The sequence below is a fragment of the Trifolium pratense genome, linkage group LG5 (assembly GCF_020283565.1).
Source record: "Trifolium pratense cultivar HEN17-A07 linkage group LG5, ARS_RC_1.1, whole genome shotgun sequence".
Lineage (NCBI taxonomy): Eukaryota > Viridiplantae > Streptophyta > Magnoliopsida > Fabales > Fabaceae > Trifolium > Trifolium pratense.
This window is the reverse complement of record NC_060063.1, coordinates 35,552,096-35,570,022: the sequence shown is the minus strand read 5'-3', so window position 1 is coordinate 35,570,022 and position 17,927 is coordinate 35,552,096. Positions and strand designations below refer to the sequence as shown.

Sequence of the window (17,927 nt, the reverse complement as noted above, 5' to 3'; positions counted from 1 at the left end):
AATTTACATACGGCGGATACATTAAGTTCATCAACCAAAAGACACGAGTTATGAACCGAATATATCACAAGGCCAAAAGGCACTAAACATGTATGAGTATTAATGTATAAGACATACAGTCATCCAAAAATACAAACTAAGCCCTAAGCCTAACCAAAAGTGTAGCCTAAAAAGCGCTACTCTCTACACTCCGGGATAGTCCACGAAGTCCTCGCCGTCCACACGGCCTACGGTCTCAGATGGCGCTCCATCGTCTGGGGGTGGGAGGAGCCCGCGATGTATACATGCAAAAGTAAGGGTCACCAACAGTAACAAATAGGCAAATAGCATTTAACATAAATACAAGTATTGAGCAATTAACATGTATACAAATATTAGGCAATTACCACAAAGTCGCACCCAAGCATAATAAATAAAATGCGCACATAGCCTAATGCAAAACTCTAATGAATGGTGGTGTCATTCACTGTGCACCATTGGGACGCCATTCACTGTACGTCACCGTGACGCCATTCACTGTACGTCACATGCATGATTTCCGGAAATTAACCTCACCGCAGGGAGTCGTAAACATTCTAGTAATGCCATTCACTGTACATCACAAGCTTACTAAAATAAATAGATAAGAGACTCTTGTGTAACGTCATTCACTGTGCGTTACGAGTCTAATACTCAAAAATACAAAAGACATTTAGTAACGCCATTCACTGTACGCACATGTCTACCAATGAATGCATGAGCATATAACTTCACATCATATGCTAATGCAACCCTACAAACCATCCAAAAATGAATACATTTCACATGCATTTCAAACAAATTCAAACATCAAATATTTCATGGCTTTTGACATAATTTAAAGTCATGGATAGAAGATGCCCTTACCTCGGCAAAAGTTTCCAATCACACAATCGAACGCGCAATTAAACACCGTTACTCGTTTCCTAAAATAATACACATAATACCATAAGTCACTCTCCGACAAAACCAAAGGAACGAACCTATTCTACACAACCGAAAGGGGTTCTAAGGATACGTTCTAACACTCTCGGATAGTGTTTTCGAGACCTCCCTAATTGATCACCAATTCAAGTAAAACTCTTTTAAACACAATTTTCGACCAAATAGTTTTCAAACTAAAATGACCATAACACATTCAATTCTTGTCCAATCGAGACGAACCATACGCCAAACTCTTCGTCTCGAAAAGACGGATCAAATGGTTAAGTTTTTTTTGGAACTGGAACAATTTTAAATGGACGAAAATGCCCCTGCACAGTTTGTCCAGAATTGAGAAATCAAGGCATTCTCCCACAAATTTTCATTTTTAAAACCATAGCCTTGATCACTTAGTTCCCAAAATCATTTATTTGAACAAACAAACATTTTTCTAAACCACAAACTAAAACTCATGAAAGTTTCCTCTTGAACACTCAAGAACAATTTTCTTGTTTTTCAAAACTAAACCCTTTTTCACCTATCCATTTCTCTAAAAGCTTTAAAACAACTCATTAAACACAAAAACTAAACCATTTTCCATGTTCTTGATCAATTAGAATTTTCTTCAAAAACCCTAATCCCATTTCTTCATGAGCTTCTCATCAAACTCATGGAATCCAACAAACTAAACCTAAACAATCTTAGTTAAACACTCATGAACACATCCTATGGATCACAATTCATTTTCTAACAAATTCTCAAATTATTTTTCTCAAGAACATAAACATAAATCATCAAACCCTAAGGGTTTGGCCAGCTATAGAGGAAAGAAAGGATCAAGTTACCTTAGTGATGTTACTCTTGCAAGTTCCAAGGATTCAACTAGCTTTGGATGAGATGATTTGGTCAAGAAATGAGAATTTTGGGATGAAGAGTATGAAGGGGAATGGTTCACGGTTTTGAAGAGGAAAAGAGGAGTGAAAATCTGATTTTTCTAAGTCCTTTAAGTGCCTAAACCTCCTTACTATACAAAGGTCTTTGCCATTCCTAGCCCTTGGATCAAATGTGCAACTAAAGCCTTGTTAATTCCTAGCCAATGGATCAAGTTTGACTTTTGAGACCACAAGATATTTTCATAAAGTGTTAGTGATTAAAACCCTCCACAGACGAGTCGCGTTACGCTCACGGACGAAAGTCGCGAAATAAGAAAATTAAGAATTTAAATGTCCGTTAAAAATGGTTTACGAAAAGTTACTCGAAATATTTTTCCTCGACTGTGATTCTCAACCCTAACTCTTAAAAATATTTTAAGGACATTTCCTAACTCACGCCGATATATAAAACTTCGGGTTAAATTTTAAAAGAATTCCGAGTTCGAAAGATTTCGGAACGTCGGACAAATTTTAGATCGTTTTATAAGAAAATAGGTTAACGCGAAAAATGAAATTCTAAAAACACACGAACGTTCGCGCTCTCAAAAGAAGACCAACAAAACAAACCCCAAACAATTCTGACACTCGAGCGAGAAACAGACACGATCTCAGCAAATAATGTCGTTAATCGACGATACACGAACCAAATATTTAAAACCCTAAACCAGCTAACCACAACCCATGGTTCTCACACCAAACAATGCTATCAAGCATTTCTTAACTCAACCAATAAACCTCGGAATCGAAAACTACGCGAAAAATTAAGCAAAAAGGCTCCGGGTACAAAAACCCCTAAAAGTCAACAAAAGTCAACAACTCTGAAAACGACTCAAAACGCCTCAAAACGACTCCGTCGACTTCAACCAACAAAACATACTCATTTATTCCACTATTTCCAAAATACATTCAAACAATTAACACACTTAAAGTAAGGTGGAATTTAGGGTCTTACATTTCTACCCACCAAAAAGAAGTTTCGTCCTCGAAACTAAGCAGGAGTGATAGCTCAACCATTTATTACTAACACCACACAAAGAGTTCACCATTCCAAATTACTTTTACCACCAGTCCACGAACCTAGGTCAACACATTCTGCTTCCAAGGTCACATTTTTCCGTCTCTGCTTCATAGCCTATTCCATTAGGTTCACGCCAAGTGGTGACCGACTGTCCTCCAAAGAATTTCCAAAAACTCTATGCACTACTAAAGTCGGCAAAACTAGTCTATTTCAGTCAACACGATTCCGTCTACTATTAACAAGAGATTAAGAGTGATCAGTCCCTCAATTTGTCAATAGATAGCCGACAACCATGATGGTGACATATACCATCTTTACCAAACTACAATAGCGCTCTCCGTCACTTGTGCTCAAAATCATCTGAGCCACAAAGGTTCAACAATTCCTTCGTGGTTTACCAAACCCTTCCTCAATTTCTTACTACCTCGATCTCGCTGAAGAGACACAATCCCCCCAAAACATAAACACTCCAAAAGAAATTATCATCTTTGTAGAATCTTACAACTTTACCAATGTCTGTAAATCCTTAAATTTTCTTAATCTCATAACTTCGCCTAACCGTTCGTTCATTCACGGATCTCATTCCAATCTCATTCTTAATAATATCATCCCAACATCCGGTTGGTGATTACAACTCCCACGTTTCCTTGGCACTTGCGAACTATACCGTCTATGTCTCTTGGATTTTCTTTATCCAAATCTCAAGCAACTTTTCCTTTTAAACAAATCTCCGCTTTCCACAATTCAACCCCTTACGCGTCTGCACATTTTTTTTTCCAACTGAACACTTAGCTCACCCTTGCAGTCCTCAACACAAAACATTTCTCTTCGTTGACTACCACCGTTGGCACGCACCATCTTTTGTTAAATTCCCAAACCATTTTAAAACTCCCTTGAGTTTCTTTCCTCATACCACTAAATTCTCTTTTCCTCAAAAGAGTTTGTCACCCTCGACCTCTTTAATTGTTCCAACATCTCCCTTTTATCGTTAACATCCGATGTCCTTGATTTTCTCAACGTGCACTTTCCACCATGCTATGCCCGTATTCATTAGAACGATTACTAACCTCCTTTTCATATTCGCATACAACAATTTTACCGCCATGACATCCATTCATGTGGTGATTTCGAATCCTTAATACACACACAATCATAATTTTCCAAATTATGTGTGAGGTAGTCCTATTTGTGAATCCTCAATTAGCATGAACCACATCTCCATGTGTTTCTTCAGTACTCCTCATGAAAAAGTTTCTCCCAACGACTAACTTCCTCGCTCCATTCACTTGTCCTTTAATGTCACATCACTACTTAAACTTGTCTCGACGTCCAAATTCCGATGTGCAATTTTCCATTTAATAATTTAGTCGTTCGGATACCAACCGTAACATTCTTTTCCAATTTAAACCTCTTTTCTCCATCGCTATTCTTTGGTGCTTTTATCTACATATACCAAGTTCCACTTTCATTGGCATACACTCCTCGTGTGATTCTTAACTCAACCTTAACTTCTTACGAGATACGTCAATGCAATCCTTCTTACTATTCCTTTTGACTCTGACAAATTAAACAATAAGGTTGCCAGCCTTTCCTTACAAACTCTAATTATTTCTTTTCACCTTCTTGCTAGCACACAACCTCAATATTCCATCGCGACCACCACGCCGATGTTATAACTCTACCAAAACTCCAAATTAGTCCTCCTCGACTCTCTAAAAATTCGCAACATCCGAGTTCAACAACCGCCTAGAGTTGGTTCCCAAACCACTATACCCAATAACTCGTTAAATCCAACAACATCCTTAATTTGGCGTACCCGAACCAAAACTCTCTCGTTCTACATGAAATTACATCGTAACAAATATATTTTTTTTTCCGTTCGACCAATCCCAAATCGTCGTAACGATCTAAAGTTATAGTATTTTTTTCTAATACTATTTACCAACTTCACATATACGTTCTCGCTACTCATCCTGACACATCTACTTAATCATAAAATTCTTACTCACTTCTAGCCTTTTCTATGGTACAACCAACATGTTCCTCGAAATCGAACGCCCCAAAAATAATTAATCCTCCAAGCTCCTAGTAATTAGCTCTTTATGCATACTATCTCTAAACTTATCCTTAGAACGTCATTATGATTAACTTCCAAATTTACTTATCTTGCTCATCCATCTAGTGTCCGACACTTATCTCAAATCTTAATGCTCGTCTTTTTGAGACTACCCACCAAGCAAAAACCATACACTACATGACTTCCTTATAATGTTTGATTCCTAAATCAATCTCTTCGAATATATCCCTCAAGAACTTAAACACTAGTCATACTATCAAATTCCTCCATTACATCTTAACCTTCAACAAAAAGTCATTCCAACTATCACTCTCTTTGTCTTAGTACTCTCACTAATGAACCCCTTTTCTACCCACAACAAGACATTTCTTAGAAAATTTTCTAAAATTCTCGTCCATAACTTGAATTATTTAAAACTTGTCCACTTCATCCCCTATGATATCATACTCTCAAGGTGCTACTTGGTCCTTCAACCCTCTTGGTCGATTGAAATTGTTAACTTAAATGTCCATTCATACCGGCCCTCTACTCACTTATGGTCTAATCCCGTCAAACTACTTGAGAAATTTAATTTCTCTTACATTTTACCCCCCCAAAACTAACAATTCTAACTTACACATCTACAATTCTATAGGCATTTCCATACTATATACCTCTTGTATCTCTTAACATCGACATAAAACTTACTTTTCAAGGTTGGACTACTCGTTCTTTACCTAGCAATCCCTCCAAATTCACCCTTGTTCCAACAATTAATCAACTATATTCTTGTCTCACCTCGACATCTATACTTACTATCTCCTGAACTACGTATAGATTTTCACTTACCAACGTGATACTTGGCCTCCTACCTTCAATTATCACCAGATTTTACCCTTAATACTCACATTTCAAAATCCTAACATATCTTAAACACTCAACTTAACCCTTAAGGTACTCACCCTTCATATAATCGTCGCCTAACCACACTAGGTTCACTCACTCTTGATGCGCCACACCCATTAATTCCAACATGACTCGCCCCGAGGATTATCCAATCATCGAAATTAATTCCAATTGACCTCGTTGTCTGCTCCAACATTCCACAACAGTCGCACCTCCTTGACAACTAAACGACTTCATCGAGTCTCGTCCCGAACTCATCGTAGAAGACATCCAATATTTTCTTAAAAGGTCACCCTAAATAATTCCATACTTGCAATCCTTTACAAGAACGACGTCCACTCGTCCACACTCAACATCTTCGAGTGACCACATCGAATGCTACTTCCAAGAATCCCTTGTAGTTTTGATTTGTTCCACCCTCTTTCCTTTTTCACCATTAGGACTGATGCTCCCCACGGAGACACACTTGGCCTAATAAATCTTTTTTTTCCAATTCCACGGAATATTCCACATCCAACTTGATAAGCGCCAAAAGTAGTCGAATCACGGATTGGTTGAAGACACACATTAACGAAACGAGTTAGTGCGCCAATACTAGCAAACAAGACACACTGCTACCCACTAATGATTCGCTAAACTGACGCGAATCGAACTCAAAACTGACTGACCTCAGACTGTTAACCCATGTACACACTTTCCCTTTGAAGATCTACTGCCGAGCTCTGATACCAAAATGTAACACCCCGTTTTCCAAAGCATAAAAAGGGGTATTATTATTTTTTTTTTTAAAACAACACGCTTAAATAAAATGGCGCGCGTGAACGCCCGCAGCTATCTCGGCAATTCGTCATTCAATAGAAAATAAATATAACATCGACACATTATATTACAGGGCTTCCTCGAAGCAAAGTGTGTACCTGAATAATTTACATACGGCGGATACATTAAGTTCATCAACCAAAAGACACGAGTTATGAACCGAATATATCACAAGGCCAAAAGGCACTAAACATGTATGAGTATTAATGTATAAGACATACAGTCATCCAAAAATACAAACTAAGCCCTAAGCCTAACCAAAAGTGTAGCCTAAAAAGCGCTACTCTCTACACTCCGGGATAGTCCACGAAGTCCTCGCCGTCCACACGGCCTACGGTCTCAGATGGCGCTCCATCGTCTGGGGGTGGGAGGAGCCCGCGATGTATACATGCAAAAGTAAGGGTCACCAACAGTAACAAATAGGCAAATAGCATTTAACATAAATACAAGTATTGAGCAATTAACATGTATACAAATATTAGGCAATTACCACAAAGTCGCACCCAAGCATAATAAATAAAATGCGCACATAGCCTAATGCAAAACTCTAATGAATGGTGGTGTCATTCACTGTGCACCATTGGGACGCCATTCACTGTACGTCACCGTGACGCCATTCACTGTACGTCACATGCATGATTTCCGGAAATTAACCTCACCGCAGGGAGTCGTAAACATTCTAGTAATGCCATTCACTGTACATCACAAGCTTACTAAAATAAATAGATAAGAGACTCTTGTGTAACGTCATTCACTGTGCGTTACGAGTCTAATACTCAAAAATACAAAAGACATTTAGTAACGCCATTCACTGTACGCACATGTCTACCAATGAATGCATGAGCATATAACTTCACATCATATGCTAATGCAACCCTACAAACCATCCAAAAATGAATACATTTCACATGCATTTCAAACAAATTCAAACATCAAATATTTCATGGCTTTTGACATAATTTAAAGTCATGGATAGAAGATGCCCTTACCTCGGCAAAAGTTTCCAATCACACAATCGAACGCGCAATTAAACACCGTTACTCGTTTCCTAAAATAATACACATAATACCATAAGTCACTCTCCGACAAAACCAAAGGAACGAACCTATTCTACACAACCGAAAGGGGTTCTAAGGATACGTTCTAACACTCTCGGATAGTGTTTTCGAGACCTCCCTAATTGATCACCAATTCAAGTAAAACTCTTTTAAACACAATTTTCGACCAAATAGTTTTCAAACTAAAATGACCATAACACATTCAATTCTTGTCCAATCGAGACGAACCATACGCCAAACTCTTCGTCTCGAAAAGACGGATCAAATGGTTAAGTTTTTTTGGAACTGGAACAATTTTAAATGGACGAAAATGCCCCTGCACAGTTTGTCCAGAATTGAGAAATCAAGGCATTCTCCCACAAATTTTCATTTTTAAAACCATAGCCTTGATCACTTAGTTCCCAAAATCATTTATTTGAACAAACAAACATTTTTCTAAACCACAAACTAAAACTCATGAAAGTTTCCTCTTGAACACTCAAGAACAATTTTCTTGTTTTTCAAAACTAAACCCTTTTTCACCTATCCATTTCTCTAAAAGCTTTAAAACAACTCATTAAACACAAAAACTAAACCATTTTCCATGTTCTTGATCAATTAGAATTTTCTTCAAAAACCCTAATCCCATTTCTTCATGAGCTTCTCATCAAACTCATGGAATCCAACAAACTAAACCTAAACAATCTTAGTTAAACACTCATGAACACATCCTATGGATCACAATTCATTTTCTAACAAATTCTCAAATTATTTTTCTCAAGAACATAAACATAAATCATCAAACCCTAAGGGTTTGGCCAGCTATAGAGGAAAGAAAGGATCAAGTTACCTTAGTGATGTTACTCTTGCAAGTTCCAAGGATTCAACTAGCTTTGGATGAGATGATTTGGTCAAGAAATGAGAATTTTGGGATGAATAGTATGAAGGGGAATGGTTCACGGTTTTGAAGAGGAAAAGAGGAGTGAAAATCTGATTTTTCTAAGTCCTTTAAGTGCCTAAACCTCCTTACTATACAAAGGTCTTTGCCATTCCTAGCCCTTGGATCAAATGTGCAACTAAAGCCTTGTTAATTCCTAGCCAATGGATCAAGTTTGACTTTTGAGACCACAAGATATTTTCATAAAGTGTTAGTGATTAAAACCCTCCACAGACGAGTCGCGTTACGCTCACGGACGAAAGTCGCGAAATAAGAAAATTAAGAATTTAAATGTCCGTTAAAAATGGTTTACGAAAAGTTACTCGAAATATTTTTCCTCGACTGTGATTCTCAACCCTAACTCATAAAAATATTTTAAGGACATTTCCTAACTCACGCCGATATATAAAACTTCGGGTTAAATTTTAAAAGAATTCCGAGTTCGAAAGATTTCGGAACGTCGGACAAATTTTAGATAGTTTTATAAGAAAATAGGTTAACGCGAAAAATGAAATTCTAAAAACACAGGAACGTTCGCGCTCTCAAAAGAAGACCAACAAAACAAACCCCAAACAATTCTGACACTCGAGCGAGAAACAGACACGATCTCAGCAAATAATGTCGTTAATCGACGATACACGAACCAAATATTTAAAACCCTAAACCAGCTAACCACAACCCATGGTTCTCACACCAAACAATGCTATCAAGCATTTCTTAACTCAACCAATAAACCTCGGAATCGAAAACTACGCGAAAAATTAAGCAAAAAGGCTCCGGGTACAAAAACCCCTAAAAGTCAACAAAAGTCAACAACTCTGAAAACGACTCAAAACGCCTCAAAACGACTCCGTCGACTTCAACCAACAAAACATACTCATTTATTCCACTATTTCCAAAATACATTCAAACAATTAACACACTTAAAGTAAGGTGGAATTTAGGGTCTTACAGACTTGTTCTCTATTCTGACATAATCCTCATGTCTAATAGCACCAACAACAATGTCCTTAACTCTATGATGCTTAGTGTAGGTTTTTAAGTTAGCTGGTGTGAGTAACTTTCTATGCTCAATGGACAACCTTCCATGTTCATTTAAGTTTTCAAAAGTTACTCCCAGCTCAACCAAATCCCACAACTCATGATCAATAGCAGTAATATTGCTATACAATCTTTCTTTCCACCACTCAAATAATGAAGCATCACCATTGAATATAGGGGCTTTTCTATTGCCACTATGTTCATGTGATTCATTACTTAAGTAGTCATAACCAAAGGCATTTCTAGGACCACCACCACCACCACTGTTAGCAGCAGTACTGTCCTCACCAGTTCTAGGACTACTATCGTCTCCTCCAGACATAGTGTTCTCACAAGATCTTTTACTGTCTCACTGTTAAGTGAAAGTAACAAACCAGGCTCTGATACCAATTGAAGGTGTGAAAACACAAGAAGGGGGGGTTGAATTGTGTTTTAGTCAAGTTTAAAACTTTTTCAAGTTTTTAACTTAACTACAACGGCAGCGGATAAATAACACAATAAACACGTTAAGAGAGAGAGAGAGAGAGAGAGAGATCACACAAGCAATTTATACTGGTTCCTCTCACAGAACGAGAGTAGTCCAGTCCCCTTGCACTTCCAAGGGATTTCACTATAATCACACAAGATTACACCTGCTCAAGCACACAAGCAAGAGACTTCACAACAATGCTCAAGCACACAAGCTTAAGACTTCACACTTAAGCACACAAGCTTAAGTTTCCTCAAGTAATAGTAAAGTATATGAAAATATACAAATGCTCTTAGAAGAACCTAAAAAGAACAAATACAAAGAGTACAGAGTATTTGACTAAAGTGCAAAAACACTTGATAAGAGGTTCAGAGCTTGTATATGCAGCATTCAGAGTTTGTTCAGCGCACGTTCAATCCTTAATAATAGTGTTTATGTTGTAGCTGATTCTTCTAGTATATATACCACTAGAAAAGAGTCGTTGCAAAAAGAACCGTTGGAGTTGATAATCTTTTGTCTTCAAGCAGTCTGTCTTGATGCAGTTTGTTTGTATCTAAACTGAGTAAGAGTTTCAGATACTTTGACTACTGCAGAGTAGACTTTCCTTATTCAGCTAACAAGTCTGAAGACCCACGTTCTCAAGTGAGGACAGACAAAACAAGAGTAGCTGAACTGATCAGGCTTGAAAGGTCCTTTTCTTCATTGGTAGAAGAGTTGACTTGCAAAGGGAATCTTCACAGATATCAAAAAGATCTTCAGAGGTTGATGAGGCTTTAGTCACTCAAGAAGTTCTGAAGACTTCATCCTCTGAAGGTTGTAACTTCTGAAGTCCAACATCTTCTGAGCGCTTGTGAACTTCTGAATTCACATCCTCTGAGCTTCATTCAGAGCTTATATGATGCTTATATCTGCGCACTTAAAATAAATTTTTAGTCCTTCCAATTGTTTATTAATACTTTGTTATCATCAAAACCTTTATAGATTTAGGGGCTAACATTTTTAAATCAATTTTGTTCCAACAGACCTTTGTTAGGTGGTGTATATTTTGGTATTTTCATTGGTGTTCCAATTATATAAGGCGCCTTTGTTTTGTAGCTCCTCTCATCGGTCTCTGTCCTCCTTGTGCAGAGATCTGGTTATTATTAATAATACATTTGCCGTTCAAAAAAAAAAGTAATCATCTTTTTTTTTTCTTTCTTGTCGCTATGATCATAACTCAAGTATGAACGTTACATTATATATGCAAAATCAGAGTTCGAACACCGGATCTCACACTTAATTGTTCCATTTATTCTATTTTATTAAAATAATAAATTAAATCTTTTAAAAGTGTAGAGAAATCTAAATTAAATTATCTTTGTCCATAAGTCCTCGTTCACTAACAAAAAAATTGGTAAAATTGTTAGACCGAACGTTATGATTAGGGTTCGAACCCCAACTCTCTCACTCACTTGTGTCTCTAAGTTTATGATGATTTTGACATTGTCTACTCTGGGTGATCGTATCCAAACCAATCCAAAAGTAAAACCGCAAACCGAACCAATCCAAGTCGAAAACCGCAAAAACCACATTTAGTTTGAACGTCACGAATCACTTTTCTTCTAAATCGCATGGTTTGGGTTGGTTTGCGATTTTCATTTCAGAAAGCCGAACCAAACCAAATCAAACCGCAATACTTATATCTATCGACTAAGAGCAATCAACCTATTACCTAGTCCAACTTAGTAAGCTCAACCCAAATTGAGTCCATAAAACAGCAAGTTGTTAAAACATATCATTTTACGCGATCCAAAACTATACTGTTGGTAATATTGTCAAAATTTTTATATCACAATAAACCGCACAAACTGAATCAATCATAACGGCATTGATTTAGACCATCTCCAATGGCGTAGTACCTATTAGGTACTCATGGTACTTATTAGGTACTACCATTGGAGCACAACACATTTTAGTACCTAATAGGTACCACTTCTAATATAAGAACTCTCTCTCTTCTTTTTATGGGACCCACTTTATTTAATATATTAAAAAAAATTAATTTGGCAATATTATTTTAAATTAAATTTCAAATTTTAATGATGTGGAGTTATTGATGGGACAAATTTTAGAACTTTTTAAGAAATGCTCCATTAGAGGGGTTGAGTACCTATTAGGTACTATTATTAAAAAAATAATAAATTGATGATGTGTCTATGTAGGACCATTTAAGTACTCAAAAATGGAGTGCTCCATTGTGGATGCTCTTAAAGAGAATTTAGAACTCTTATATTTTTATTCTCTTGCAACTCACTCACACTCTTCCAATCAATCAATGTCGAAATTGTTTCTATGCCCACCGAATGTTGTTTTAGGGTTCATAACAACAAACCCTAAATTCGACCCTCTTTCTCAGAAACACTCTTCATTCCCAATTTCACTCAGATTCAGATGCTGCACCGCAGCAACAACAACAACAACAACAATAACAGCATCAGAATCAGACACACACCCATTCGCTGTATCATATCTCATCAACAATTTTGATTTCTCACCTGAATCAGCTCTCAAATATTTCAACAGCAATAAGGTTCGTTTCAATACCTTAGAAAAGCCTAATTCGGTTATCACCTTCTTAAAAAACAATGGGTTTTCACACTCCGACATACGCATTATCATCACAAAATCACCATGGTTACTTTCATCAAAACCCCATAAAACCTTATTGCCAAAGTTTCAATTTTTTCTATCCAAAGGTGTTTCTTCCTCTGATATTGTTTCATTGTTGACAGCAAACCCTGGAATTTTACTACATGGCTTGAAGAAACGAATAATCCCTCTTTTTGAATTATTAAGTAGGTTCTTGAAAACCGACAAGCATGTCATTGTTCGCTTAATTCGACAATGGCATTCATTTGATTGTATGTCATATGACCTTATTGTGGCTAATATCAATTTGATGAGTGATTTTGGAGTTTGCAATTCTGCCATTGCTGTATTCTTTCAAACAAATACATCTATATTCGGTTCAACTGATTTGATTAAGTCATTGGAGGAAGTTAAGGGTTTAGGGTTTGATCCTTCAACGACTACTTTTGGGGTTGCTTTGATGGCCAAGAAATGTATGAGTAAAACACTTTGGAATCAGAAAGTTGATGTCTTTAAGAAATGGGGTTGGTCTGATGAAGCTATTTTTCAAGCATTTAGGTCATATCCTAATTTGATGATGGTTTCAATTGATAAGATTAATTTATTGATGACTTTTTGGGTCAATCAAATGGGTTGGCATTCCTTGGCACTTACTAAATCTCCAAATATGTTTACTTATAGTTTACATAAAAGTTTACATAAAAGGATCATTCCAAGGGCTTCAATTTTGCAATATCTTTTGATGAAAGGTTTGCGAAAAAACAATGCCAGCTTAGTTATGCCATTTAGTTATAATGAGAAAATGTTCTTGAGCAAGTTTGTTTTCAGCTTTAAGGAGGAGTCTGATTATCTATTAAAGGTATATGAGGAAAAAATGAAAACAACGGCATGCCACTCGCTAAATAGGTGACTTCATAATCTTCTTGTGTTATGTAACCTTAGCTTGTTAGTTCTTAAAATTTAAGTGCTTATTCTTTCTATGCCAAGATAGAGGATGCTCATGCTCTTGCTGACTTGTTTTATTTGCTAACTTGGACCAAAAGTTGTCATAATTAATATTACCTTATGATTTATCTTAATTCTTATATCTAATCTAGTAGAGATAGAAAAACTAAAATGGTCTTGCATTTATTGCTTATTCTCCTTTCGTGTCTGTTCAATCAAGAACCCGTAGTAGTATAAAAACTATATAGGCAGGTCTACTAATTCATTGTGTTCTTTCGTTTTTTATTTTGAAAAACATTTATCTACTCTTAGGAAAGTGAACCTTCTACCTTTAAGTGAACACACCTGTTGTTTCAGTCTAGACAAAATCTGACTATTGGAGGTGTGGACAGGGAATGGTTAAGAGGGTTCTCAAAATAAAATATATTGGGAGGTGCAATGCCGTTGTTGCAGAATTATGGGGTGTGCTTGAAGGTTTAAAGCTGGCCAGAGATTGAGGGTTCGCTAAGATAGAGGTGTGTGTGGATTCATTAGTCGTCATCTCCACATCGAAAATGTAGGTGGAGTAAATGTCATGGGGTGTAGGTTGGTTCAACGATTTCGTCAAACGGTGGATCTTGATTGGGCAATTAAGTTGAATCATGTTTATATACAACAAATTTGTGGTGAAGATAGCGTTGCTAATATGTCCTTTAACTTAGAAGATGAGTTCTATCTCTTTGATGTGTTTTCTGGAAGAAATTAAGGATCGCTTTGACGCTGATGTGTTGTGAGTCAAGACTCCTTGTCTATTTAATTTGCACTTTTTATTTTTCTTGTGCTTCAGCCCTCTTTTATTCCAAAATAAAAATAAAAATCTGACTATTTGCCTTTATGTGGGAGAGGAATATAGACCAAGGTTGTTCTTTGGTTGATTGATTTTGTGCAAGAAATAGTAATTTTCTTGGAAGGCTTTTCCAGGTTAGCGTGCCTTTGTCTGATGTTTGATTGAAGGGTAATGTGTGAATAAGGAAGAAATAAAACACTGATGTGAAAACTGAAACCTGTAAAATGTTAGGGGTGATCCAGACACACCATTGTTGAATAATTTAGGAGGCATTCAAATAAAAATCATTATGAATAATACTGATAAATATCTTTCATTACAGGTTTTTGGATGATAAATATCATCCGAAAATGCGGTAAACACCCAAGTTTTTACAGGCCGGATTGAGAATTTATCAACCATTATAGGTTAGAGGAACAAAATAATGATAATCTGATATCGACATACAGTTCATGCAATGATGCGAATAACAATTAGCCGGTTGTATTTGCTAGGGCTCTTCAGTTTCTGCCAATGTTGTTGTTCTTTTGGATATTGGTTTCAAGAAAAGGATTGTGAATTAAAGGGTCTCAATGTCGTGCTCTGCTTGTGGAAAACCAACTGAGCACTAGAGTCGTCCGACAGTGATATATAACTCTGTCATCGGCAACATCCATCGCAATGTTGGCCCCGATGTTACATGACCAGAAAATATGACTTCCAACATCGGAAAAGTATATCCCGGTGGCTGGAAAAAAATGACAAACCAGAGAATCAAGTACAAATCCATGATAATGATATTGAGACCATTCTACACCAACCTGTTTCTTTGTAATAACAAAATTGCTAATTTGCTATGCAACAGTTTCGCAAAACCGAGTTGAACTGCATTAAGGCTACAAGATAACGTTTAAGTAAATGTGCTCTAACATCAGTTAGGTAGTGAGTGCGTAAAATAGCAAAATTTGGAAAGCAGCTCATGTTCACTACCTACGCTGCGAACCGAGTTCCTATTTTAACCAGCAAACTTGTTTGTCGGCAATAAAAAAAATCTTGCACTCAAACTGTGCTGACACATGGCCAATGTTTATTGGCCACATGTGTGGTTGTGACATAGATTTCCAATTATGTTCACTTATAGTTTACATAAAAGGATCGTTCCAAGGGATTCAGTTTTGCAATTTCTTTTGATGAAAGGCTTGCGAGAAAATAAGGCAAGCTTAGTCAAACCATTTACTTATACTGAGAAATTGTTCTTGAGCAAGTTTGTTTTCAGCTTTAAGGAGTCTGATTATATATTAAAGCTATATGAGGAAAAAATGAAACTTGCATACACAGAGGAAAACAATGGCATGCCACTGACTACATGTGTAGGAATTTTATGATGCATCAATCTCCTACTAGTCCAATGGAGAGACAAGGAACCTAAATAGGTGACTTCATGATCTCATGTAACCTTAGCTTGTTAGTTCCTAAGATTTAAGTGTTTATTCTTTCTATGCTAAAGTAGAGGATACTCTAGATGACTTGCTTTATAGCTTGTTCAATCAAGAATCCATAGCAGTAAATTCTTGTGTGCAGCCAAATGGAAGTGAAAAGAGTTTTTGTATTATATGCAGTATCGACCAAAATTGCATTTTCCAAAAGAATCCATAGTAGTATAAACAAACTATGTAGGAAGGTCTACTCAATTTAATGATTGAAACTTTAAGCTTGAAATTATTAAGTATACTCTGGATATTTTTCATTAAAAAGGTAAAATTTTAACTGCTGGATAGGTTTCAGACAATATCGGACACGTATTGGTGTCAAATATGTATCTAATACGATATTTAAATAATTTTGGAGTATCGAGACTTTATAGCACTTCCACGACAGTAACCGCTTCATGCTTGCCCGATGATGGTACAGTGACATTGATGAACACTAATTGTTCTTCTTCTATAACCAACTCATCACCTATAATTACTATTACTAGTTTCAATGTTGATGTTTCTACTGAGAACAAATTTAGAGCAGCCACACCGAAATCACGTTTCAATTCTTTATTGCTTTAAAATTGTGTGATATTGTGAATTGTGTGAATCTGTCACAAAGAGTGTTGCCTATGGTCGTCGGGTTCTGTTGTATGTAATGGCGCACAAGAAGTGAATCAGTTAGAGATCTTTAAAATTAGGGATTATGTCGACAAAGCTGATTAAAAAACTGATTATAGGGGCAATCAGTTTCTAAATTAAGATTGATTTTAAGAATATTTAGGAATTACTCCCTCAAATCCTTTTTTTAAAAAAAATCAAAGACGTCTGAAATTCCTGGCACACAGTGGACAGGTGTTGCTCAAGGTGTAGCAACACTTGTCTGTTGTAGACAGATGTTGTCACTGGTGCGCCAACACTTGTCTATAAACAGAGCAAATAACATAAAACAACACAAACAGTAAAGTAAATAACACACGAGAGTTGTTAACCCAGTTCAGCCTAAAGCCTACTCTGGGGGATACCAATCCAGGAATGAAGTCCACTATCAGCAGTATTACTTCGAAGCTAAACTCACCCGTTTACAACTTCTCACTTAATCACTACCCAATGACCCTTCTACCTAGGAACTCCTAGATATGAGACCCCGTCCCAATTCCCACCTTAGCAACACAGACAGCGCTGCTATTCAATTCCACAAACACAACCGGTGGAGACACACTCCTAAGAAACTAGGATTCACTCTTGCTTAAAAGCTTGCGAGTAAACCACACAACACAATAGAACAATCTCCGTACTTCAAAGCTTAGGAGAAGTTCACACTTACAACTCAATAACACTCAGGTCCTAAGCTTGCATCAATGAGACACAAGAAAGGCTCACAATTAACACTCTAAAATCCCTAAAAACACACGCTTTGTAAAACACGATTTTAGATGCTTGAAACCATATGCTTGCCTTCGTATTTATAGTAGTAGAACGACTTGGGCTTCAAGACAAAATTAGGGCTTCTAGAATTGCGGCAGCAGTGATATATTTCTGAAAATAATAGTTATATTTTTGAAACGCAAAAATATATTTTCCAAAAATATAATTCCTTTGGAAAATAAAACTAGGGTTTGGCTGCCTCATGAAACACATTAAACACGTGCGCCCTCCTCTGTAAGAAACCTTGAAATAATTCTTCAAACAGATCTTCAAAAGATTGAGTAGAAAATAATAACATCCAGCTGGCGCGCGCAGATACAGAGTCAGGTGTTGTTCCAAAGTGTAACAACATTTGTCACAACACTTGGGGTCAGCACACTTGTCTCAACACTTGGCTAAAATATGTTTTTGCAAAATGTAGCCAATATACAAAAACCCAACAATCTCCCCCTTTGGCAAATTTTGGCTAAAACAATATTAGACCAGTATATA

General features: G+C 36.7%; 1 protein-coding gene and 2 long non-coding RNA genes across 4 annotated transcripts; 1 reads left to right on the top strand and 2 right to left on the bottom strand.

The window, feature by feature from the left end:
- Positions 1-204: 204 nt before the first annotated feature.
- On the bottom strand, positions 205-1,888 carry LOC123883125. Its single transcript, XR_006800114.1, has 3 exons — positions 1,785-1,888; positions 886-944; positions 205-254 (listed from the first exon to the last, which is right to left on the bottom strand). It is a non-coding gene; the product is annotated as an uncharacterized LOC123883125 (long non-coding RNA).
- Positions 1,889-6,978: 5,090 nt separating this feature from the next.
- LOC123883124 lies at positions 6,979-8,818 on the bottom strand. Its single transcript, XR_006800113.1, has 3 exons — positions 8,558-8,818; positions 7,660-7,718; positions 6,979-7,028 (listed from the first exon to the last, which is right to left on the bottom strand). It is a non-coding gene; the product is annotated as an uncharacterized LOC123883124 (long non-coding RNA).
- A 3,632-nt stretch (positions 8,819-12,450) lies between these two features.
- On the top strand, positions 12,451-16,191 carry LOC123887150. 2 transcript variants are annotated; one of them, XM_045936439.1, is made up of 2 exons: positions 12,451-13,688; positions 14,876-16,191. In XM_045936439.1, the coding sequence occupies exons 1-2, from the start codon at positions 12,469-12,471 to the stop codon at positions 14,910-14,912; spliced, it is 1,257 nt and encodes a 418-aa protein (XP_045792395.1). In that variant the 5' UTR covers positions 12,451-12,468; the 3' UTR covers positions 14,913-16,191. The 2 variants fall into 2 exon arrangements, with proteins under 2 accessions (XP_045792395.1, XP_045792396.1); XM_045936440.1 differs by lacking the exon at positions 14,876-16,191 and adding an exon at positions 14,120-14,641.
- Positions 16,192-17,927: the final 1,736 nt, after the last annotated feature.